Source organism: Rhineura floridana, chromosome 7 (genome assembly GCF_030035675.1).
Source record: "Rhineura floridana isolate rRhiFlo1 chromosome 7, rRhiFlo1.hap2, whole genome shotgun sequence".
Classification (NCBI taxonomy): Eukaryota; Metazoa; Chordata; class Lepidosauria; order Squamata; family Rhineuridae; genus Rhineura; species Rhineura floridana.
Genome location: NC_084486.1, coordinates 132899827 through 132926255, shown reverse-complemented (window position 1 = coordinate 132926255; position 26429 = coordinate 132899827). Strand labels below are relative to the sequence as shown.

The 26429-nt window shown below is 43.6% G+C and overlaps 1 protein-coding gene across 1 annotated transcript in view; it reads right to left on the bottom strand.

Annotated features, from left to right (window-relative positions):
• SAMD7 (sterile alpha motif domain containing 7) overlaps positions 1-14133 on the bottom strand; it is a 40394-nt gene extending 26261 nt beyond the window's left edge. Inside the window, 1 exon segment of the mRNA XM_061634502.1 lies at positions 13804-14133. Coding sequence (XP_061490486.1) covers positions 13804-13930 — 127 coding nt within the window. The 5' untranslated portion in view covers positions 13931-14133.
• Positions 14134-26429: the final 12296 nt, after the last annotated feature.

Here is a 26429-nt window from a genome sequence, read left to right as displayed (position 1 = left end):
GAAAGTCTATTCTATGCAATTAAAGGGTTGAAGAGAAAAGCATTTTTATTTTTAAATTAAAAAAACACAAACTCTTTGTCTGATGACATATTGGGTTCACCTGTCAAAAGATGTTCATTCTTTTCCCTTCAATTCACTTTAGTTTTATTACTTTATGTACAACCCAAGTCCATCTGTGGAACCTTACTTTTTGGAGTCTTTAGAGGACGGGAGTATATTTAAGTGATAGCACTCATCTTTGCACTTCTAAAGCTGTAGGTTCAGTCTTTGTGGCTCTAGTTCAACCTTCACCAGCCTGGTACTCTCCAATGTTTTGGACTACAACTGCCTTCACAGGCACAGAGACATGCTGATGGGTGTTGTAGTCCTAAACACCTGGAGGGTGCCAGGTGTTCTAGTTAAAGAGCTCAAATAGCAGAACTGGCTGGGTATAGGCACCATGTCCTTCCACTCAGGGAAGATAGCACTACGCTCTATGAACCTTTCAGATGATGCAGTCTGTCTATGTGAAAACAAATGCAAGGTGAAAACAGAACTCACAGTGGATCCACACCCCCAGCTTTGCAACTGATGTTACATTGCTGAGCTGAATGCTGGCTCAGATATCAGTTCCCCATTCTCCCTTTCACCACCTTTTGCTTTTGGTAATTCATGAATGTTTATCTGTTCATTCATTGTCATCTTTTTAAAAAAGAGAGAGAGGAAAAACCTTTTAAGTGCAAAATTGCTCTGTGGATCGGAGAGATTTCTTGTTGATAACGGCAGGGGGCGGGGGAGAGGCAGGAGCTAATCAGAGCTAATCAGTGCCATGTGCAACTAGTTCCTACTTCAAACTAGCCAAACCAGTTTTTGAAGAGAAAAAGTACATTTGAACCTCAATGCATTGTGGGTGCTTCCTGAATAGACCCACTGCTCTGAAACTCTGATGCCTGTCTTCCTCCTATATTCCTTATGTCTTCTGTGTTTCTGCAGGGTCCCTTCATGATAGTCACAGCAACACCCCCTCCCCCCCTTTGTTTTGCTGCTGGGCTCAGAATGAGATCCTTAATGCCTTCTCCCACAATAACAGACACCCCTAGGAGCCAATCAGCATGAAAAGGAAGAGTGGTAGCTTCTGCCAAGAGTCTTCTCAGTGGCTGACTCACCTCCTTTTACTCTGATTGGCTCCAATCAGCAGGAAAGGACAAAGAAGACTCTTCTCAGTGGCCAACACACTCTCATGCTGAGTGACTTATAGGATGCTGAAGATATAGGGACCCTGCTAGGACCCAGTTCCTCAAAAGGTAAGGGGTCTAAGAGCCCCCAAGACCCCAGAAGATTGCATCCCTGAATAACAGGCATATATCCTAATAAATTGAGCATTGGCTCAGCTGTTCATTTCACCCTTGGATCAGACCAAAATCTATCTAGTCCAGATTCTGTTTTCCATTTCTCTGAATGCTCACAAGCAGTACATAAAAATTATGGCCATCCCCTATGGTTTATTTTTATCTGGCATTCTTAAGTATACTGCTTCTGTACATGGAAGTTCTTTTTCTCCCTAGGAGATCTATCCTCTGTGAATGTGTATAAACCTTTTTTAAAGCCATCCAAGCAAATGTCCATCATGATTTCTTATGGTAGTGAATGAGTTAATTCATTGTGTGAAGAAATATTTTCTTTCATCCATCCTTAATCTACTGTAACTCAGCTTCATTTGGCACCGGGTGATCCTGAGTTAAATGACGGGGAAACATTTGTTTCTATTCACTCTCTCCATATCAGTCATCACTCGCTATAGTGCCATTCCTTATGTAACCAAAACAGCACCATCCATTCATAAGAAGGAGGTATCTGGTGGTTTAGGGGGACCCTAAGGTTTACAGAAGGAAATTTTTGTTTTAAAAAAGAAAAAATCCCTACAGGGGAGAGAAACCTGAAAACAATCCAGTAAGGACTGAGCTTGCTCAATGGGCACAGAACACTGAATGTCATTGAGGAGGAAGTACAGGGATGGGAATCAGAATGGAATGCTGGAGGCTCCTCAGTAAGTGTAGGTGGGGCACTCTAAACCCTCCCCCCCATTACTTCTCCAAGGTATAACCCAGTCCTTTCTCTGTTCCTTACATTCATACTGAGTGCATTACCTCACATTTAGAGATACTCTGGACTTGTTTCTGTTCATTTCCTATGCTAGCCAATAATCTCTGGACAGCCCAGCCAATCTCAATAATCCCTATGGTCCCACCCCTCTCTCCAGGGTTTAAATAAGTTCTACTAGGAGTGGTTTAGGGAGGGCAGGAGATCCCTCTCCACCTCCGTTTTGGTTTTATTTTACTTGGAATAAACTCTAGCCAATCAGCTGCTCCTTGCTCTTCCCTGAGGCTGAGTTACTTTTCCTTCCTTTTGGAAGCACCAAGTTAAAGCAGTAGCAAGCAATATATAAGCTGGTTTCTTTATAGGCCAGGCTGGGCCCTCTTTATTGTAGGGAGCAAGGAAAGGAGAGGAAATTCTTGGTGGCAAATAGCCCCTACAAATATTTGGCTGGCATCATGGGGGTGGTGGATAATTTAGTTTCTTCATGAGCCAGACTGGGCTTTTTTATTGTCAAGGTGGGGGAAAAAGGAGATTCTTGGGGGCAAACTGTCCCCAAAATGGACTGGGTTAGACTGGATCTTTATTTATTTATTTAAGATATCTGAAAATTTTATAAGGGTTTATGCAAGATAATTAACTCCTGTTAGGGACAAGAGCAAGTACTTATAATTATTTTAATTAAAACAAACAGCTTAGCAGTACTCTGGAGAAGAGCAAGTGCTGATTTTCTTTCTGAGCCCCGGACTGTCTTTCATGATGAGATGGGGGAGAAGAGAGCTGGAGAGTGGTTGATGACACAGGCATCCTGACACTGGCTTTCCAATTAGCAGGGCACGTATGGGGTTGTTGTACACTTCCAACCCCAATTTCACTTTGAATGGTGAGGTGCAATGTGTGTTGATGTGGTTGATCAAAAGGAGAAAGAATTTTGAATTGAGCAAATCCCTGCTTTTATAAAATCCAAGAAACTTTTTTGTGTGAATGTCTAAGTGCCTGCACTAATGGAATACTGGAGAACTTGTGGAACTTCCTGCTACAGTGTTTAGAACTGATCATATGGTGTGAAAGACTCTTCCTCTCTAACATTTTGGCTTCTTGTTTTCCGCACCTGCCATATCTCTTTCTCTGAGCAATAGGAGTTCACAGTTTACAAGACTGTTTTTATTTTTTTAAAAAGAAACTCTGGAGATCTTTAGCCAATGATTATTATCCACGATACTTAAATACTCTGCTCTATATCAGGGAAGTTCTTTCTGTGTACCAGGGAATAAGCCAGGCATAGCGTAAATAAAATATAATAATCCATAACATAATATTTGCTGTTTTCTCCATATAACTGATATAGTCGCACATATGCAAAGGTTAACTATACCAAGGAGGAGGTATGATTTAACTGTGGTAGCTAACATAATCCTATCCATTTTACTTAAAAGTAAGCCCCACCCCACTGTGTTCATCTAAGTGGGTGTAGAATTGAACCCTGATCTTAGTCTAACTTTCTAGCCATGACATGTATACAATTGCAGATGCTCATTTTAAATGTTTTAATTTAAGAATATATTATGAAGTTGCCCAAATGTGTATTTTATTTTATTTTTTTACTCTTCACTTGAATTCTTTGGATGGTTTAGGGTTGGTATTGGGGGAGAGCAGCACTCTTGTGCCTTTTACAGCTGTGTGGCAGGCAGAAATTATTATGAGCTAAAAGTACATTTGGATGGATTTGAACAAAACTATGTTGTTACTTTTTAAAGTGAACTTTCCAAGCACTTCTGATTATTAATACATTCCTCTTCATCTTATTCAGAAGTAAGTAAATACCACTGTGTTCTTTGGGGCTTACTCATGAGAGCAAGCATAGAACAAAAGCCTTTTATAGTGCCTACTAAATGTGAGTTTCAAACAACTCTGTGTGTGTGTGTGTGTTAAACAGGATTGGCAGAGCATTACTGAATGAGCAGAGATTTAGGTTTCTGTTCAGTACTCATGACAGCAAGCATAGGATTAAAGTTCTGTTAGGTGCTAAGTATTACTAAAACTGCAGTGTTTAAGTATCCACTGTTTCTTTGCAAGGGAAGAGGATAGGGAAAGAACCAGAACAGGTGGAGGTCACACAACTTTTCTCCCGTTTGAGAAGCAACTGTGAGAGCAGGTACCCCTTCTGAATAAAGTAAGACACTTTACAATTTAGTTAGGTGCTGTTTGTAAAATTGCAATCTTAAGTGTCCACAGTATGTTTGCAAGGGAGGAGGATGAGGAGGAAACAAGAACCTCATTGGCTACATTCCATAGCAGCCCTACCAGATCTAGTGGCACCAGCAGCCACTGGAATTGAATGAAGTATCCTAGAAAGGGGTATGGCAGGCACCCTGAACAGGAGTACTCCACTGTGACAGATTCCTATTGATTGTTGACTAATATTGACAATTGGCCTAACTAGGGTGTCAATCAAAAGTCATGCTTATTCTCCCATTCTGTTAGTGCAAGGACTTATGCTTATGCAATGGAACGATCAAAGAGAAGAAGTAGAAGATAAAGGCAGGAAGGCAGAGAATGAAGCTGACAGACACAGCATTCTATGGCTGACTAGGTAAGAGAGGGACAGAGTAATTTTTCTTAACAGAGGGCTCATCTACATGGTGGTTTACTGTGTGTTTGGTGCTACTCACATCTCCTTTTAATTTGCATGGTTCACATGATGCTACCGGCAAACAAAAGCCATCACACAGTTTTCCCCCTGTAAATCCATACTAACCCAAACCACTGATAATACAAAAAGGGAAGAAAAAAATGGCTTCACTCTGTATCTCTAGTGCCTGTAGATGCTTTGCTCTGATGATTTTAGGTAAGTATGTCAATCATTCCCCTCTCCATGCCCATTATCTCCTCCTCCCTCCTTTCATTTTGTTTCCTGTGGGCTGACAAGCAACTTCCGGCTGCTCTCCTCCATTCTGCTGGTCTTTTTTATGTGCTGCAAATGGTGCTGTTATTCTTCTTTTCCCCCTAACTTGTGCACAAAGCATAACACTGTTCAAACAAAGATTTGTATTTCAGATGTATTATACCAGTGAAAATACTAATAATTGCACTTCTGGGATGTTGTTTTTTAAATGGAACCTACCGCAGCTGGTAGAACAAACTGAGCATTCTCAGTTGCCAAGCAACCAGGGGCAGTGAAAATGTTAAATTAGAGGGCATGGTCATTAGGAAACTGCATGATTCATCCTTCCCCCTCAGTGTGAGTAGAAAACACCATGTTTGCAGCTGGCATTGAGCCGTTACTGTGGATGGTGCAAACAGAAAATGGAGGTAAAAACAGCATCTTTAGTACAAAGTAATGCTCCCGTGTGGATAAGCCCAGAGTGATTAGGTTGATGGCAAAGAGATTTTAAATAGCTTCTTCAGCAAACTCTCCATAAGAGAAGGAGATCAACACAGAATATCCTACCATTAATATATATATATATATATATATATATATATATATATATATATATATATATATATATATATATATATATATATATATATAATAATAATAAATTTAATTTCTGTGTCGCCTATCTGGCCAGAGGCCACTCTAGGCGACGTACAAAACAGTTAAAACACAATGAGATAAAATACAATAATACAATAAAAACAGTATGAGAACAATACAACAGCAACAATATTAAAACAGGGTAGGAGGCATTTCAGTCACAGTAATTAACCCTCCCCGGAGATCCCAAAGGCCTGTTGAAAGAGCCAGGTCTTTAAGGCTTTACGGAATACATTTAGGGAAGAGGCATGCCGGAGATCTTGTGGGAGGGAGTTCCAGAGAGTGGGGGCCGCCATTGAGAATGCCCTCTCTCTTGTACCCGCCAATCTAGCTGTTTTTGTCGGCGGGATTGAGAGAAGGCCTTGAGTGGCTGATTTTGTCGGGCGGCATAATTGGTGGCGTTGAAGGCGCTCCGTAAGATAAACTGGGCCGAGACCGTATAGGGATTTAAAGGATAATACCAACACCTTGAATTGGGCCCGGAAAACAACTGGAAGCCAGTGTAGATCGAACAACACTGGTGTGATGTGATCCCGGCGGCGACTATTCGTAAGTAGTCGAGCCGCCGCATTTTGTATAAGTTGTAATTTCTGGACCGTTTTCAAGGGTAACCCCACGTAGAGCGCATTACAGTAAAATCAGTTTAAAATCAGTTTTGTCAGAGCATTTATAATGTACATGTATGTAAATATAAGGATGGAATAAACATTTAGTTTTTATATCCTGCTGACTGAACCCACTCCTTAAAATTGTCCACGAGCTAGAGGGAGCCCCAGCTGACGAAGCGTCAAGGCGAGTTAAGCAGCAGAGCGAAAAGAGGGTAAGTAGCTCCCATTTATTCCATTATTTAATTGAAGTAAAACAGCTCAGAGCAATAACTAATAAGGGCAGCCCAAGGTCACCCTGAGCTAGGAGCCAAATCCTGAAAGAACCTATATCTTAGGAGACAGATCCTAGGAGAAGGAAGCCTATAGAAAGCTAGTTTTCAACACCACCCTAGCAGGAAAGCTTCAGGGGACACTGTAAACAAGGCTAAATTCCAGTCGGAGAGAAGGGGGAAAAGGAAACTCCACTGACACATACAGGGAGAGAGTCAGCTCAGTCCTTGCTAAAAAGGGCAGCTTCAGCCTTCCTGAAACACAACCACAAGCTCTGTTTCCCTAGGTTAAAGAAAGGTCAGGCTGTTCTAGGTGGGAAAACAGCAAACACAAAAGACTTGCCTGGAAGGCGCAGCCCCTTGCTGAGATTAAAAGCAGCCAAAAGCTTAAACAGCCCCGCCCCTCGCTCAGGAAGGAAGGAAGCCTGAGAGAATACTAAAGAGTTAAGCCCCAGCTGATAGCCATCAGCCTCAAGTAACACATCATTGGCTGGCAGCAGTAGCTGGGAGGAACCAGCCACACATATAAAGTCAGAGCACCCTAGCGAGGGAGCCTGCTCCACGAGCTAGAGGGAGCCCCAGCTGACAAAGCGTCAAGGCGAGTTAAGCAGCAGAGCGAGTTCGGCAGCAGGGCGAGGAGGCCAGGGCCCCCCACTCTGCCCGTCTGTTCCCTGACCTCAACTAAACCGCAGTCTCCAACCCATTGACGTAATAAACCTTAAACAAAACTATGCAGGTAAGAAGCCAGCAGGGGTGTGGGGGCTTTCCAGTGTTTTGCACCGCCTGCAGCATGTACGACTATCTGCATGTTGGACAGAAGTCATGGGTGTGCTCTCGGTGCAATGAGCTCCTGGCTCTCCGGGAACAACTTCATTTCCTTGAGGCCAAGGTGGCAGACCTGGAAAAGCTGAGAGAGGCAGAGAGGTGTGTGGAGGAGGCCTTCAGGGACGTTATAGCTGTGTCCCACTCCAACAATGATATCTCTCCTGCTATCATGGAGAACGATGGTCTCGGGGAAGGAGAGCATCCAGCTGAGGAAGAGGGAAACGATCCCTTAGAAGGGACCCATTCCTTGGGGGATGAGCAGCTATCCTCTCGTGCCGAGGATATATCTCCAGGGGGTGGAGGGATCCTTGTAGTGGGTGATTCGATCATTAGGAACATAGACAGTGGGGTGTGTGATGGGCGTGTAGACCGCAAGGTGTTTTGCCTGCCTGGTGCGAAGGTTGCGGATATCGCCCGTCGTTTAGATAGTTTGGTAGACAGTGCTGGGAAGGAGTCAGTGGTCGTGGTGCACGTTGGCACCAACGACATGGGGAAATGCAGCCGTGAGGTCCTGGAAGCAAAATTTAGGTTGCTAGGTAGGATGCTGAAAGCCAGGACCTCCAAGGTGGCTTTCTCTGAAATGCTACCAGTTCCACGCACAGGACCAGCCAGACAGGCCCAGCTTCGCAGTCTCAATACGTGGATGAGACGATGGTGTCGGGTGGAAGGGTTCGGATTTGTTAGGCACTGGGGAACATTTTGGGACAAGCCGGGCCTGTACAAAAGGGACGGGATCCACTTGAACCAGAATGGAACCAGACTGCTGGCAGTTAAAATTAAAAAGGTAGCAGAGCAGCTTTTAAACTGACTGAGGGGGGAAACCCGACAGGAGCTGACAAAGGTCCGGTTCAGAATAAACGTCCCCCCGGGATAAAAACCAAAGAAATGATGAAATTTTAAAAGGGGTAGGCCTAGAAGTAGGCATTGTGAGAGCAGGGGCACAGGATATAAATTCAGAAGAGCAAAATTACCACAGGCCTAACCACAAGTGCCAAAGACACTTGAAGAGAGACACTGCTTACAAGTGCCTGTACGCTAATGCTAGGAGCCTCCGAACCAAGATGGGAGAACTGGAGTGCTTGGTCTTAGAGAAGAGCATTGATATAGTGAGCATAACCGAGACCTGGTGGAATGGAGAAAACCAGTGGGATACGGTTATCCCTGGATATAAACTATATCGGAAGGACAGGGAAGGACGTATTGGTGGTGGAGTCGCTCTATACGTGAAAGAAGGCATTGAATCCAGCAAGCTCAAAACCCCAGAAGAGGCAGACTCCTCCACAGAATCGTTGTGGGTGGTGATACCGTGCCCCAGGAGGGACTTAATACTGGGAACGATCTATCGTCCCCCTGATCAAAATGCTCAGGGAGACCTTGAGATGAGATATGAAATTGAGGAAGCATCCAAACTAGGAAATGTGGTAGTAATGGGTGACTTCAACTACCCGGACATAGACTGGCTGCATGTGTGTTCCAGTCATGACAAAGAAGCAAAGTTTCTAGATATTCTAAATGACTATTCCCTAGATCAGTTGGTCATGGAACCGACCAGAGGGACGGCAACCCTGGACTTAATCCTCAGTGGGGACCGGGACCTGGTGCGAGATGTAAGTGTTGTTGAACCGATTGGGAGCAGTGACCACAGTGCTATTAAATTAAACATACATGTAACTGGCCAATTGCCAAGAAAATCCAACACGGTCACATTTGACTTCAAAAGAGGAAACTTCACAAAAATGAGGGGATTGGTAAAAAGAAAGCTGAAAAACAAAGTCCAGAGGGTCACATCACTCGAAAATGCTTGGAAGTTGTTTAAAAACACTATATTAGAAGCTCAACTGGAGTGCATACCGCAGATCAGAAAAGGTACCGCCAGGGCCAAGAAGATGCCAGCATGGTTAACGAGCAAAGTCAAGGAAGCTCTTAGAGGCAAAAAGTCTTCCTTCAGAAAATGGAAGTCTTGTCCGAATGCAGAAAATAAAAAAGAACACAAACTCTGGCAAAAGAAATGCAAGAAGACAATAAGGGATGCTAAAAAAGAATTTGAGGAGCACATTGCTAAGAACATAAAAACCAACAACAAAAAATTCTATAAATACATTCAAAGCAGGAGACCATCTAGGGAGACAATTGGACCCTTGGATGATAAGGGAGTCAAAGGTGTCCTAAAGAACGATAAGGAGATTGCAGAGAAGCTAAATGAATTCTTTGCATCTGTCTTCACAGTGGAAGATATAGGGCAGATCCCTGAACCTGAACTAACATATGCAGGAAGGGATTCTGAGGAACTAAGACAAATAGTGGTAACGAGAGAGGAAGTTCTAAGCTTAATGGACAATATAAAAACTGACAAATCACCGGGCCCGGATGGCATCCACCCAAGAGTTCTCAAAGAACTCAAAGGTGAAATTGCTGATCTGCTAACTAAAATATGTAACTTGTCTCTCGGGTCCTCCTCCGTGCCTGAGGACTGGAAAGTGGCCAATGTAACGCCAATCTTCAAAAAGGGATCCAGAGGGGATCCCGGAAATTACAGGCCAGTTAGCTTAACTTCTGTCCCTGGAAAACTGGTAGAAAGTATGATTAAAGCTAGATTAACTAAGCACATAGAAGAACAAGCCTTGCTGAAGCAGAGCCAGCATGGCTTCTGCAAGGGAAAGTCCTGTCTCAGTAACCTATTAGAATTCTTTGAGGGTGTCAACAAGCATATAGATAGAGGTGATCCAGTGGACATAGTGTACTTAGACTTTCAAAAAGCGTTTGACAAGGTACCTCACCAAAGGCTTCTGAGGAAGCTTAGCAGTCATGGAATAAGAGGAGAGGTCCTCTTGTGGATAAGGAATTGGTTAAGAAGCAGAAAGCAGAGAGTAGGAATAAACGGACAGTTCTCCCAATGGAGGGCTGTAGAAAGTGGAGTCCCTCAAGGATCGGTATTGGGACCTGTACTTTTCAACTTGTTCATTAATGACCTAGAATTAGGAGTGAGCAGTGAAGTGGCCAAGTTTGCTGATGACACTAAATTGTTCAGGGTTGTTAAAACAAAAAGGGATTGCGAAGAGCTCCAAAAAGACCTCTCCAAACTGAGTGAATGGGCAGAAAAATGGCAAATGCAATTCAATATAAACAAGTGTAAAATTATGCATATTGGAGCAAAAAATCTTAATTTCACATATACACTCATGGGGTCTGAACTGGCGGTGACTGACCAGGAGAGAGACCTCGGGGTTGTAGTGGACAGCACGATGAAAATGTCGACCCAGTGTGCGGCAGCTGTGAAAAAGGCAAATTCCATGCTAGCAATAATTAGGAAAGGTATTGAAAATAAAACAGCCGATATCATAATGCCGTTGTATAAATCTATGGTGCGGCCGCATTTGGAATACTGTGTACAGTTCTGGTCGCCTCATCTCAAAAAGGATATTATAGAGTTGGAAAAGGTTCAGAAGAGGGCAACCAGAATGATCAAGGGGATGGAGCGACTCCCTTACGAGGAAAGGTTGCAGCATTTGGGGCTTTTTAGTTTAGAGAAAAGGCGGGTCAGAGGAGACATGATAGAAGTGTATAAAATTATGCATGGCATTGAGAAAGTGGATAGGGAAAAGTTCTTCTCCCTCTCTCATAATACTAGAACTCGTGGACATTCAAAGAAGCTGAATGTTGGAAGATTCAGGACAGACAAAAGGAAGTACTTCTTTACTCAGCGCATAGTTAAACTATGGAATTTGCTCCCACAAGATGCAGTAATGGCCACCAGCTTGGATGGCTTTAAAAGAAGATTAGACAAATTCATGGAGGACAGGGCTATCAATGGCTACTAGCCATGATGGCTGTGCTCTGCCACCCTAGTCAGAGGCAGCATGGTTCTGAAAACCAGTTGCCGGAAGCCTCAGGAGGGGAGAGTGTTCTTGCACTCGGGTCCTGCTTGCGGGCTTCCCCCAGGCACCTGGTTGGCCACTGTGAGAACAGGATGCTGGACTAGATGGGCCACTGGCCTGATCCAGCAAGCTCTTCTTATGTTCTTATGTTCTTATGTCTGGATCAGGCCTCTTGTAGAGGCATTCCATCCCACAGAGAAAGTAACGTCTAAAGTGGAAATAATACATCAAATCTGGATTCATGGGGTCTTTTCCTTTTAAACTCCCACAGATGTGCTTATCTCTAATCAGGTGAGATATTGCAACACCACAATTTAGCATTTTGTTGCAATTCCCATTTGTTCCCTCTAAGAACAAATTTGGGTAGATGAGTGCCTGTCAGCTTGGAAGTGAAACAGGGCTATCCAATTTAAGGTAGCGAGTGAGGAGATCCTATAGGTATGTAGAAGTATAAAAGTTTGTAAATTAAAAGAAAAACATAAGCCCTGCAAAATGGCCCCCAATGATTTTATGAGCTTGTAATTTTATAAACCAGCACACCCCCAACTTAATTGCCTGTTTTACTGAACTCACCCCCTCACCATCAAATGCTTTAGCATTTCTTTATAGTGAAAGCATTCCAGCTTCTCATTTTAGCTGTTTATTTCTGCACCTTTATCAACTATGTAATAGTCTGTTTGAGATGAGGGAAGCAGAACATACTGCCATAGAGCTGAGGGTTGCGATGGATGATTTCTTTGGATCTCCTTACTAGCCTCTGATTAGGAATCTGTACAGGTGGAGTTGGATCAGAGAAACTTGCTCCACTACTCAGACTAATTCCATTCATAAGTAAATCATGCTGGTCAGTGTCTTTCTTTGCTGGATGGACCAAGCCTCACATGTAAGAATGTGGTCCAGAGAAGTCCTGTTGACATAGGAACAGATGGGCAGTGATGCTCCTTGAGGAGAGTGATCCCACACACACCCAACAAGGAAGTAGTTTTTCATGTGTGTGTTTAGTGTTAGTCTGAGGAGAGTCTAGGACAGCCTTTCCCAACCGGTGTGCCTCCAGATGTTGTTGGACCACAACTCCCATCAGCCTCAGCCATGGCTGAGGCTGATGGGAGTTGTGGTCCAACAACATCTGGAGGCACACTGGTTGGGAAAGGCTGGTCTAGGAACTAAAAACAGACAGAGAGGCTTGATGCTCTTTGTGTCTGAACCCCAAAGCTATGGGCTTTGGGAAGCAAGATCTGTTGGACTGTTAATGCTGAGAACCCCTCCATCTTATACTCAGATTGCATATATGTGTAAATAAACCATATATCCGAGCCTTTCCCAACCAATGTGCCTCCAGATGTTGTTGGACCACAACTCCCATCAGCCTCAGCCAGCATTGCCAATGGTCAGGAAAGATGGGAATTGTGGTCCAACAACATCTGAGGCACACTGGTTGGGAAAGGCTGATATATCATGTAAGTCACCACAGTATCCACTGACCTCCTTTCCAAGGAAACTAAACCCTTGATATGTGCAGTAACCCCTGGAAGTCTCACACCACTCAGATCTGGGTGCCCGCAACAATATTCTAAACATAACTATACTTCTCTCTCTATCTTAATGGAACAGTTGCCATTTTTAGAACAAATGGAGAAGCCACTATTTTCTCAAAAGGAGCAAATGTTGAGGAACTGGGACTAGGAGAACTTTTGAGTTTTTTGAATGGAAGAAACTGCCAAAACTTGGAAGGTGACACAGTTCTCCCTTCACCTCAGCCTTGCTCATAATTTAGCTAAAATGACAGACAATCTCTTGAATTTTATTTGAACTTCCAGTATAGGTAATTTCTGTTGAATATTGGTCTTATAGATTGTCTTTCTCAGTCCCAATCAGGACTTCAGCATTAAACTTGATCCTCAAGCTACAAGCTCAAATTCTTGGGTTTAAATGTATTCTATAGTTAGTATGACCACACAGGTTCACATTAATTGGGTTGGATCCAGACTTTAGTCATGGTTTGAGCAGAGCCATCAATATCAATAGGACATAAGTTAGTTATGATCCAGTCCAAGGATTCCAAATTAACTGTCTGGTGGAAAGGTTGTCTGTCTGTCTTGCATAGGGTTGCCAGGTTCATGGCCTGCACGTGGCTGATTTTCTCTTCTCCTAAAGATACAGGATCAGTCTCAGGCCATGAACCTGGCAACCCTGGTCTTGCACCACCATGTAGAAAGAACTACAACATGGCTAAAAATGTTGTTGTTACATGCCTTCAAATCAATTATGCCTTATGGCAACCCTATGAATCAGCAGCCTCCAATAGCATCTGTTATAAACCATAAATGCTACTGAAAGTCGCTGACAGAAATACAAATTCCACAACCTAGTATTTTGTTTGTTTTAAACATTTGTGCCCATCCTTTCGTCAAGCCTGTTCATAAGATTAAATATAACTCAAACACACCAAAAACAAACAAGTTGAAATTCATGTCAGTTGTTTGTAAATATTAAATGAAGATTACGAACATTAGTTCTGCTGCCAGATTCCATATGTAAACCACCTCAACTGGCATTTTTATTGCACTAAAGTTTCATATAAGTTATGATCATTACCCGTTGCATATACTTACAGCAATTGCCAAGACCTTCGTTTTGAAATGAGGCAAGACTGCATGAATATCTAAGGGTGTGTGCCTTCATTGTGGATCTTTGCTTCAGGCTGATGCTGTCACTTCCTTTGCAGCTTTTAAGACACATTGAGATTAGTCCATCAAAAACACTCTTAACTAACACTGACTTTTCTTTAAATACAAACTCATCTTATCTTGATTAGCTTTCATCCCTGCCTTTAAGCCCTCTCCACTCTGACATCACAGGTCCTTCTCCCACACCATTTCTCAGGCAGGCTGTAAAAAAAATAATTACTTATGAGTAGCACAACCCACTGAGCTGATAAACCTATTTCAACATATAACCTGTTAAGCTGTTGTTAGCCTTTAAGACATTGATGCATTCCCTGAAAATGTGGATTGTTCCTGAAATTATGCACTTCGCCACTGAACAATGATCAAAATGGCTCTGGCTGTTATCAGTCCTGTACTTTTCCCCACACTATTGATTTTTTAGAAGCTGTATACTTCTGTCACATGACAATTCTGTTTCTCCATGATTACTTATTCTGTTGGGTTGGAAAGATTACAATCCTGCTAAACACACCGTGAGACCAGCAGAGGGATCAGATGGTTATACCGCTCAAGCTGACAGTTTACTCTAATTCTCACTGTCAGTTCACTGACACCTCTCAGGCTGAATGGAGATTCTAAGGGCCTCTTCACAAGTTAATTTCCTTGATAGAAGTACGGAGAGATCAAATGACCCATCAAAATTCCAGGGGATAAACCATGGAAGATCCAGATAGTCTGACAGATTACTATTGAACTGGAGTAATTAATATCTTTTGGGTCCCCTGTTATATCCGGTGATACTAGGCCTGCCCTCAACTTTCTGTGTCATGTGCCCCAGGCCCCCTAAAGGAGGGATGGGGATCCTCAGGCTTGGGGGGGGATGCGGACTTCTGGACCTCTCTGTCTGGTTCTCCAGGCCATGCCCATCACTGGCTCTACCCCAAGCCCTCCTCAAGCATTTTTGCCTCGCTGGAATGTGTCACTGAACTGTTGCTTAGTTAGTTGGAGAATGGACAGATGTGTGGGTGTGACATTTGCATGGCTAGAATTTACTGTACAAGGGTGAGTGTCATAACTGTTGCTCCTCATATTTTTTCCTCTGGCCTCATCTACCAATGGCATGTGGCCTTCACAAGATTGCCCACTGGAAAATGTTTCCCTCAGGCTGAAAAGACTTTCCTATCCCTACCCTAAAGACTTCCACCCAAGACTGAGCCCTGCCGATTCATTCAGCAGATCCATGCTGGTATAATCCTATGCACTGTGCAGCAATAAGCTGTAGGCAGCCACAGTCTCCACAGAGGTCCCAAATGTGCTCTGTGCATACAAGCAATCTAGGAATGCATAAACCATAAAACTCAGGGATTGCTGTGACATGCGTGTCATGGGCCACACCCTTTCTACCTCCTGACAACAGTGTAGTGACAGTAGAGAGAGGCTCACCATCACAGGGCCATCTGTAGGCACAGAGGCCTCCAAGGGCACACCCTAGGACAGTTTGATGATGTAGTTACTGTGAACCAAGGTCTAGATGACTCTGGCCTGGTGAAATAAGGAACTTAGACTGGATCCAGACAGAAGTCACCATGGAATTCATCAAGTCTCTCCCAATGGTGCTGGGTTGTACCAAACTGTAATTCAAAATGTTTCATTGTATTCTCTTGCATTTCTTGAATTCTGCTGCAATCATATGTAGAATTCACTTCCATGAAGGAAAACTCTGGGACTGTTGTATGTGGGCCATTGTATGTGACAACCCCACATGCATGATATAACTGATTTACTTTTGGGAAGGATTGTTCCACTTTCTACTTACCAGTTGATCAAGCAGTAATTGCGTGTGTGTCTGCTTTACTTTTGGTATCTGGCTGGGCCACTGAAAACAGGTAAATAAAGTGTCAAGCAAGCGCTCCCCCTCCCTGCTGCAGGGGCGAGCCAACGCTTCCCTCAGCCTGGGTAGGAGCGCAAGCTTGACACTTTATTTACCTGTTTTCAGTGGCCCAGCCAGATACCAAAAGTAAAGCAGACACACACACAATTACTGCTTGATCAAGAAGGGGTCTCTAACCTGCAGCAACAGCCCAGTTTTGTGCCCCTACTTCCCATAGGGACCAGAAAGCCAGCTGCGCTGGACTATCCTTGTCTAGCCGCTTCTTTACCTCATATAAACAAGCTGCGTCAAAGGACCCAGTCCGAGGCAACCCCTCCTTTCCTGGGGGTGCCCCAACTGCAGTTTTCGGCCATTCTCTCATGCATAACTTTACCATGGTTTTTTGTACATACCTACCTTAACAGGAAGACGTCCTTCGTCCCAATACCTACACATCAAACAAAGGGGTTACAGCATCAACAGGACAGACACACGCTTTACTATTCCCTTGCCCCATGATATCTGGCAGTCACTAATTTACTTTGATTACTTTAATTTTTACTCCAGCAGTCCCGTTGCTCAGTTCCGCAAAACGCAATTTGAGAGTAAGTCTCTCTGAGCGCCTGGGTGTTTTGCAAAACCTGGAACGGAATCTTTGTGGAGTCCCATCTGGGGTGCCATATTGTTGGGTTCAAATGCAAGCGCTCCCCCTCCCTGCTGCAGGGGCGAGCCAGCGCTTCCCTCAGCCTGGGTAGGAGCGCAAGCTTGACACTTTATTTACCTGTTTTCAGTGTGGCCCAGCCAGATACCAAAAGTAAAGCAGACACACACACAATTACTGCTTGATCAAGAAGGGGTCTCTAACCTGCAGACTGCAGTCTGACAGGGCAGAGAGCGTTTATTAAGTGAAGCATCATTTATATAGGTTTTATAAGCAAAACAAAGTATAATGTTATTAAAATCATGATGGGAATACAGTATTACATAGATAAAGCAAGCGCATCTTCATATCCTTATTACATTACTCATAATTCATAAAAAGCGAGGAATTGATAAAGAGTTTATACACTTGTCAATCTGAGAAGCTTAATGTGAGATAAGAACTGAGGAAAAGCGAGGAAGAGGGTTAGATTGACACTAGTAAAAGATAAACAATAGGGCTTGTATGCCTGCAGAAAGTTATTCACTCAGCAGCATGATGTAAATCTATGGGTACAATTCTAAAAGCAAGTACGTGGGGAACACTTCTTCCTTTGTGCTGAGTTAATATACACGGGATGGGTAGAGTGAAGGCAAGATAAGGGAAATATCAACAATCCAGAATAGGATACATTTAATCTCCTTTCCAAGATGTTACAGCTTTTTAGAGGCGCCTCTGGGTGTTACCTCTCATGAGAGAGAAGAATCGAAACTAAGAGTGTTATGTTCCCCATCCTCTCTTAGGTCATTGCGGTACCAGCTCTGGCTTCAATTTAGCATCTCTGAACAACTTTTGGGGCCTGGAAATAAAATATTCCTAACACTTCCACACTGGAATGCTTTAGGAAGGGTGAGGTATTACTTTTCCACAATCAGCTGTGCACAGGATTAAAACAGGTTCCACACAAGCACTTTATAGTACAATATTCAGCAATGCCCATCCCCATGGCCACTGTTTGTAAGCTGCATGCAGCAAACATCTGTTTGTAAGTCCCATGCAGCAAAGGTTCTTTTTAAATGTTAAATGAAACCTTTCTGTTTGAAGTTTCTGCCCATTTATCGGTTCCTTGCTAGTAACAGCTGTGGGATTATTGTTCCTTTTGTTCCTTGTATATGTATGTCATTTGAGCTACTGATTTGTTTTCATTTTTCTTTTTCTTTTCATGATAGCAAAATAATACTATTTTGCTATAATTAGGGGAAGCTACATAATAAATAATGGAATGAAACCAGTAGTTTCACAGATACCACTGTGTACTGGCAGACAGACTGGAAGCTAGTGAAGTTATTTCAGTACTGGTGAGATATGCTCAGCCAACTGGTCCCAGTCAACAGCCTAGCATAGGGGTGGGAAACAGCTGGCCTTCCAGATGTTGTTGGGCTTCAACTCCCATCAGCCCCAGTCAAAGGTTAGGGATAATGGGAGATGGAGTCCAAAACATCTGGAAGGTACTATGTTGGCTGAGCCTGCTCTAAAAGATGCAAGTCCAGCTAAGCAAGAACACCAAAAAAAGCTATAAAGGCAAAAAAGAAAAATCCTAAATGAATAAAACAGAAAGGAAATCATTTATAAGATATGTGATACTGAGAAAATTTACTTGGATATAAAGATCTATTTAACTTAATTAAGCTTATTTTTAAGTAAAATGGCTTAAGATTGAAAGGCAAAGATAAAAAGGCAAATTGGTAAAAATATAAAAACAGTCAAAGTGAAGCAGAGAGAGAGAGACCAATATAAGCACATATTTAACTCTCTAGCTTAAATTAGCAGGATTTAAAAGTGTTTCACATTTGGCTCAGTCATACCCATTGTTTTTAAAATATCCCAAACCTGTAAAAGGAGCACTCAAGGAATCCAGAGAATTTTTAAAAATCCAATTAACAATTAACAATGCGATTACATTGGGTTCTACAAACAAAACCATGCATCAATATGAAATGATCATAACATCATCCAAGGGATGTACAATGCAATGCTACTTTACAAATATGTCAAGTCCTAGAAGAACAGTGTCTCCAACCAAACAATCATGAATGCTTCAGTTTTTCTGTTATAGCTATGCTGCTGTTAGCCAATTGGCTAATTTGGAGTTTAATGTCACTACGTTTTATAGAAGACTTGCAATGATAGAAGTCTTTAAAAGTGTAAGTACTCTCCCTATACTTTCTGATATCCTTTTTGATTACTTGAAAATTGTCAATGTGACCCATCTTAATCTTTTCATTTGGCTAACGATGGTAATTAGAAAACAGAACAAGGTGACTTCTTAGGTACAACATCTGACATCTGCTCAGCACAATCATTAAAACCTACTTCAAATCACTAAACCTCCTTGAAAAATGGAAATGGACTGCCTTCAAGTCGATCCCAACTTACGGCGACCCTATGAATAGGGTTTTCATGGTAACTGGTATTCAGAGGTGGTTTACCATTGCCTTCCTCTGAGGCTGAGAGGCAGTGACTGGCCCAAGGTCACCCAGTGAGCCTCATGGCTGTGTGGGGATTCGAACCCTAGTCTCCCAGGTCGTAGTCCAACACACTAACCACTACGCCACACCTTAAGGTGTCTTAAAGAGCTTTCTCATCATTCAAAAAATCTTCAGCTTTCTGGTTCCTGGACGGGGAAGGGGAAGAAGGACATCTCTCATCAAAAAAAATGGCATTGTTTCTACATGTGACTGTTTGGGGAAACTGCTTTTAAGAAGAGGTTATCAAAGGTGCACATTTTGTGCAGTAACCAATTTTATGAAATGAGAGCCATATGTTCACACCTGGAAACTCAAACATACACACACACACACATATCCCATGCTGCATAAAAGCTCATTTTTAGATGTTGAACAGAGGAGCAGGTAGGTAGCGATGAAGAAGAAGAAAGGTGCCCCGAACCTGCCGCTGAAACAGATCTGCGGTTTGAAAAAATAAAATCTGAAAATTGTGAAACGGAGTGAGGCAATTAATGCTTTCCCTCACCACCTTTTCTCCAGTCAAAATGCCACCCACCCAGCAGGCTACTATTAGACGTACAGGTGGTGGAGAAAATAGGTACCCCATTGTATGGGTTGTTTTCACCTCACCAGGTCTAATAGTCTCAGGAAGGCAATTTTGATTGGGGGGAAAATGGCTGGAGGGGAGAGGATTAAAAAACCCTCTTCACAGGACTGTTTTCCCAGTCATATTAACATCGCACCAAGGAAAAGAGATCTGATCATCAAACTTCTGCATCATATCTTGTTAGCGCCCTTATTTCCCCAGAAACTCAGTCATCACCTCCTATCACCTCGCTTTCCATACTATCAATCCTTTGTCTACCTTTTCCTAGACCTCCTCCTTTTCTGTCTAGCAAATGCAGAATCTCCACCAAACACAAGAATTACAAAATCATGAATTGAAGCTCAAACTACATTCGATCACACTGACCCAAACCTAGGTCTGTCCTAATCATTTATAAAGAAGGGTGGGGTCTGATTTTAGAGCCAGGTGGGTGCTAAACTCTCCTGCCTGCCCAACTGCAGAGCTCCCTGCTTTCTGCACCCTTAGATGCATTTCTTCTCAGCCAAACTCTGATACTGGAAGTGAGCTTGGTTATGGGAAGGCGTTAGGGAAGAGGCGTAGCACAGTGGCAGAGCATCTGCTTTGCGTGCAGAAAGTCCCAGGTTCAATCCCTGGCATAAGAACATAAGAAGAGCCTGCTGGATCAGGCCAGTGGCCCATCTAGTCCAGCATCCTGTTCTCACAGGGGCCAACCAGGTGCCTGGGGGAAGCCCGCAAGCAGGACCCGAGTGCAAGAACACTCTCCCCTCCTGAGGCTTCCAGCAACTGGTTTTCAGAAGCATGCTGCCTCTGACTAGGGTGGCAGAGCACAGCCATCATGGCTAGTAGCCATTGATAGCCCTGTCCTCCATGAATTTGTCTAATCTTCTTTTAAAGCCATCCAAGCTGGTGGCCATTACTGCATCTTGTGGGAGCAAATTCCATAGTTTAACTATGCGCTGAGTAAAGAAGTACTTCCTTTTGTCTGTCCTGAATCTTCCAACATTCAGCTTCTTTGAATGCCCACGAGTTCTAGTATTATGAGAGAGGAAGAAAAACTTTTCTCTATCCACTTTCTCAATGCCATGCATAATTTTATACACTTCTATCATGTCTCCTCTGACCTGCCTTTTCTCTAAACTAAAAAGCCCCAAATGCTGCAACCTTTCCTCGTAAGGGAGTCGCTCCATCCCCTTGATCATTCTGGTTGCCCTCTTCTGAACCTTTTCCAACTCTATAATATCCTTTTTGAGATGAGGCGACCAGAACTGTACACAGTATTCCAAATGCGGCCACACCATAGATTTGTATAACGGCATTATGATATCGGCTGTTTTATTTTCAATACCTTTCCTAATTATCGCTAGCATGGAATTTGCCTTTTTCACAGCTGCCGCACACTGGGTCGACATTTTCATCGTGCTGTCCACTACAACCCCGAGGTCTCTCTCCTGGTCGGTCACCGCCAGTTCAGACCCCATGAGTGTATATGTGAAATTAAGATTTTTTGCTCCAATATGCATAATTTTACACTTGTTTATATTGAATTGCATTTGCCATTTTTCCGCCCATTCACTCCGTTTCCAGCATCTCCAGGAAGAGCTGGGAATGCTCCCCATCTGAAACCCTGGGGAGCCACTCATTATAAGGCTGGAGGGGAGAAGATATTGGGAAGAAAGTGCCAGCCATGCAGAGGGCTTGGTGACAACCCTCACCCACATGCACCTTTTTGTTCTAAGAATTAGTCCTGTCCCCTGTTTTATATGTGATTGTGGTAGTGGTGGTAGCACAGATCTGGGATTTAAACAAGCAGATCTGCCACCACTTCATGTATTGTGAACATGACGTGCCCACCTACCCAAAAAAACAGCCAGGCACTTGACTGCACTGGAAATATTTTTAAAAAATATACCCCACATTTCTGAAGCTCAAACGGTTTACCTAAAATGCATTACAATAATAACTGTTATATATTTAAAAAAGACTTCCCAAGTGGCTGGCTGTTGCAAGCACTCACAACTGCAGAAAAAGAATATAATACTAGTTGCAAAGTTGAGTCAATTAAGCAGGGTTGGGGAACTTGTGACCCTTCAGATGTTGTATATCTCTCACCAACTCTGACCATTCATCCATCCCAATGTGGGCACTACTGCACATGCAGGAAGGGAACTCTGTGGGTCTCGATGAAGCCCCCTTCCCTCTCTCTTCAGCTGGCCCTCAGCTGCATGCACATCAGAGTATGTCAACCAGAACTCAGAGGAACAGAGACAGCTACCATCTAGTCAAATATTGTCTATTCCAGAGAATCGGAACCTGTGGTTCTCCAGAAGTTGATGGACGTCTCCCATCAGCTCTGACCACCTGTTGTTTCTCTAATTCCTCATATTTTATACTTTCAGCATGGCTTCTCACTGCATTTCTTCCTGCATACTTAACTGAAAACCCTTGACAGCATAGAATGCATTCTGCTGTAAATGTGTTGACTTTGTGAAGCCAATTTTCAAATACATCTTCCTTGCACCATTCATCATTAAAACAACACAAACACCTTCTCTTTTTTTACTGTGCCACTGTCTGAAGGTCCTTCACCACCACCGCTGTCTATCATGATTTGAACATTTTTATTTAAATTTAAGAGAGAAAAATCATATGACTGACAGTATAACTCAGAGAGGCCTTCTGCTGGCTTAGTCAGCAGGCAGCAGCAACATGCTTAGCTACAGAGAGATACAGGGAACTGTTTTTGAATACTCAGCTCCTCCTCTCTGTCACTCTTGGCTGTCTCTGCACCTCTACCAGTCTCGTAACTCAGTGGTTCCCATACTTCCCCCCCCCCATGGACCACTTGCAAGCCGCTGAGGGTCTTGGTGGACTGGAACACTTAATGATTTTCAGCCTGTAATGCGCTGTGCTAGATGCTATATTGTAATACAATATAAAAGAAGCAATAAAATACAATTTAAATCAATATGAATATTCAATGCAATGGATGCATATGGAACAAAAATGGGAGGAATTCACAGAGGGATTTGTGTGTATGTAGGTGGGTTTGGTTGGAAAAGGCAAGTCACCTGTGTAAGGGGTGGGAAAGGGCTGAAAAGATTTGTATTCCTACAAAAATCCCTTAAAACCTGTCTGTATTTCCCCTTTTCCTTCACCCTCTCCTTGCAAACATAGTTGCTGTTTCTTCTCTTTTTCTCCCCAAACCTCATCATGCAGCCAGTCCCGTGCATATTCACTCAGAGTTAAGCCCCACCAAGATCACTGTCAGACACGATTAGGACTGCATCTTTAGAGGTTTGATCCTATGCACTTTTACTCAAAAGGAAACCTAACTGTGTTCTGTGGCACTTACTCACAAGCAAACATCACAGTTCACAGCCTAGAAATCTCTTGGTTACCGCTCCTTACGTAGTGCCTCTCTGTGCAGATAATACCGGGTGTCATGGCAGAATAAAGAGGGGTACAAAATGTGGGGAGGGGGAAAAGGAAATGTGGGGGGCGTAACGGGGGAACAGCAGCAGTTGTGTTAGGAAATGTAGTGCTGTTTGTCCAGTGCTTGCTTGTCTGGCTGGCTCATAGGGATGGAGTTCGCTATCTGATTCTGTCCCGTATTTCAATTCGTCAAATTCCTATTCGCTATAAATTGTGTTCCTCTAGTTATTGCAATTTCCAGTTCTCCCTCTTTTTTTGTTATTTTTTCCAAAAAATTACACAATTCTCTGCATTATTCCTTATCCTGCTGTATATTATATAATGTATTCAGCAGCAGCAGATTGCAAAAATAATTACATAAATAATCACATAATTCTCACCATGGATTTTTTTTTAAAAAAATGGTGTCGCTAACAGCCGCAAACGTTCGCAAAGAGTGGGAGCCTGCTTGACGATGAGATGAACTTGCGGATTATCCTAGAATTTGATACCAAATCCAATTTTGTGAATATTAGACACCATCTCTACTGACTCGTGACTGCCAGACCCTTGGCACACATGCATAAACCCCGGAAGAGAGAAGGGGTGGGCAGAGCCACCAGAAGTGACATCAGTTGTGAGGAGGGAGAGACAAGACCACCCCCCTTCTGCAGATAGTGGAGCTAGGATTGGAGGGCTGGGTAAAAGACGTTGCTACCATGCCCCCTCCTTGTCCTGCTGGGGATGTTTCAAATCCATTAATTTGTCCCTCCAAAATGAAGTAGATTTAGAAGGCAGAGAAGAGTGTGAGGCCGTGAACACACTAGTCACTGGAGCAAATTGTTTCCATTAGCCACACCTGGAGGGGGAACGGGTTGATCTGCCAATCAGTTGCAAAATCTCTGAAGCTGAATTTTAAAAACACAATCAAGCTGCTCCCACCAGGTTTTACAGTAAAAAAAAGGGGGGGTTGGACTAGTGTGGGGTGTCTCCATTTTCAGAAGAGAGAGGTGGAGATACACTGGAACCGGCAGAACAGCAAGTGTCTCTCTATCCTGAATAGGGTTGCCAGGTTCCTGGCCTGAGACTGATCCTGTATCTTTAGGAGAAGAGAAAGTCAGCCAAGTGCAGGTGTTCTTGCAACACCGTAATGAGAAAAACCACAAGGTGGAATTCTCCCTTCCCCCTGCACAACTTTTAAAGATACAGAAGACCTCTTGGCTGCCAGGCACGGCCTCCAAGAAGTCTTCTGTATCTTTAAAAAAGAAAGGGAATGTGGATTGCTGTACTGGCTGCAAAGGAGTGAGGCTGCAAGTGAGTTCCACTTTGCAACAACAGACAGTGCAAAGCATTAGAAAGACAGAGCTGTTGCTGCTCCTGCCGTTCTTCACAGACACGCTGTGGACCACCAGCATGCATCTCTCAGACCACAGTTTGGGAACCCCTGTCCTAACTGCATTTTGCAACATTTAGCCAGGACTAGTTTTCATGGTTATCCCTTACTTTACTGACTATTAACCCTCCCCCCTTTGTATCTCCTGCACATTCCTATTTAGGCCTCTCACAGGGAGGTGTGACATCACAGTGGTGGCCTGTCACATCTCTGGTACTGGCCTCAAAAGGTTCTTGGAGATCGAGGTCAATTCCTGGACTCCAGGCCAGACCTGGAGGGTCGGCAATTCTCCTGGAAATAGAGCTCCATTCCTGGTCATTCCAGGCCAAAGCTGGAAGGTTGACAACCCTATATATTAGAGGGAAACTGCTTGCAAAAATGTGTACATTCATCAAAACTGCATACAAAAATGTGCTTATTAGGAGAAAATAGCACTAAAGTGCTATCATGAGGCTACAGAAATGTGGGAGAACTGAATTTAAGGCCACATTCACATTGTACATTTATTCCACTATTATTCCACTTTGAACAGTCATGGTTTCCCCCAAAGAATCCTGGGAAGCGTAGTTTGAGAAGGGTGCTGAGAGTTGCTAAGAGATCCCTATTCTTCTCACAGAGCTACAGTTCCCCGAGTGGTTTAACAGTCAGTCCCTCCTCCCAGAGAACTCTGGCAATTGTAGAGTGGAAAGATGAGAAACTGAGAGAACCAAAATTGACAGATTCTTCCATCCCTGCTTTGGGCCACCCACCACTTGGCCCCTGGAAGTTTGCCCAGAGGGGAATGCATCTGTTGGGCTCGGAAAGGTCCCCCACTCCTATTTTAAGTCCTTAAGAGCTTGAGCAGCAGCCCCAAAAGCAGAGCTGCCCAAAAAATATTATGTGTATGTGCCAGTGTTGCACAGCAGTTAGGATGGTTCAAATTTCCATTTGGCCATGAAGCTCATGGGCAACCTTCAGCTGGTCACTGTCTCTGACTCTAACCTACCTGCCAGGGTTGTTGTGAGGACAAAATAAAGTTAGACAGACCCATAAATGTTTTCTTGAGCTTTTTGGAGGAAAAGGAGGATATACGTGCAGTTCCTACTTATTATTTCATGATCTCTAAACATGAAACTGAATCTTACTGTATTATATTTTTGTAAGCATCCCACTACCTGTGAATGCTTATAGGTGAGGCAGACAAGGCTAGGAAAACTGCAGCAGTGATGGCAATGGCAGCAAGGGGGCAGTGGTGGGAGGGTGGTGGGCAGGGAGCAAGTGGGGGGATGAGCAAACGGTGGCAGCAGCAACAAGAAGGCAGTAAAGTAAGCAGTGGAGATGGGTCTGCGGTGAGTGCTTGGGGTGGTTTAGGGAGCTGCCTGGGAGAGGGGAGAGCGTTGGTGATCCATGGAGGAGGTGGGGGAGGGTTGGCAACCCATGGAAGGGGCAGGGGAGGGTTGGTGGCCCATGGAGGAGACAAATGGAGGATTGGCGACCCATGGAGGGAAGGGGGGAGAGCTGTGACCCCTGGGGGAGAACTTCAGTGATCCCTGTGGGTGAATGGGAGAGAGCTTCAGCAACCCATGGGGGTGAAGTGCCCCATGGGGAGGAAGAGGGAGCTTTGGCAATCCATGTGCAGGGGGTGCTTGGCAGAGGGGGTGGGAGGAGGGCTTGGGGGTGCTGTAGGGTGGGGTGTAGGCAGGATGGCAAGCAAAGCAAGCAGGGGTGGCAGCTCCTAGTATACTCCTAACTGCCCGAGTCACAGTTGCCTGAGTTGATGGCCTTATTTCTTGAGCATTCATCTTGATTTGTTCTCTAATATTCTTTTCTTTTTTCTTTTTAACTTGGATCCGTAATCCATATATTAATTATGTTTAATTTTGCTATATTAAATTAATGATTCATGAAATGGAAATACAGTGATGCTGGCATTAATATGTATTATGAGTAATATTTATAACGTGACCTGTTAAACAGCCATAGATGTGGACTTCTCCTTAATCAAGCCATATATCCATATACCTGTTGGATGTTGTATCTGGCGCAAGCAGATGCCCAGGATGCAGAACAGTATAGTGACAGGCTGGATGCCAGTTGAAGCAATGAGCCGGACAAGCAATAAGTTTTAAGAGTCACTTTACTGACAATATATCACAAGCTCTCTCTGTACAAACTCCTCGACC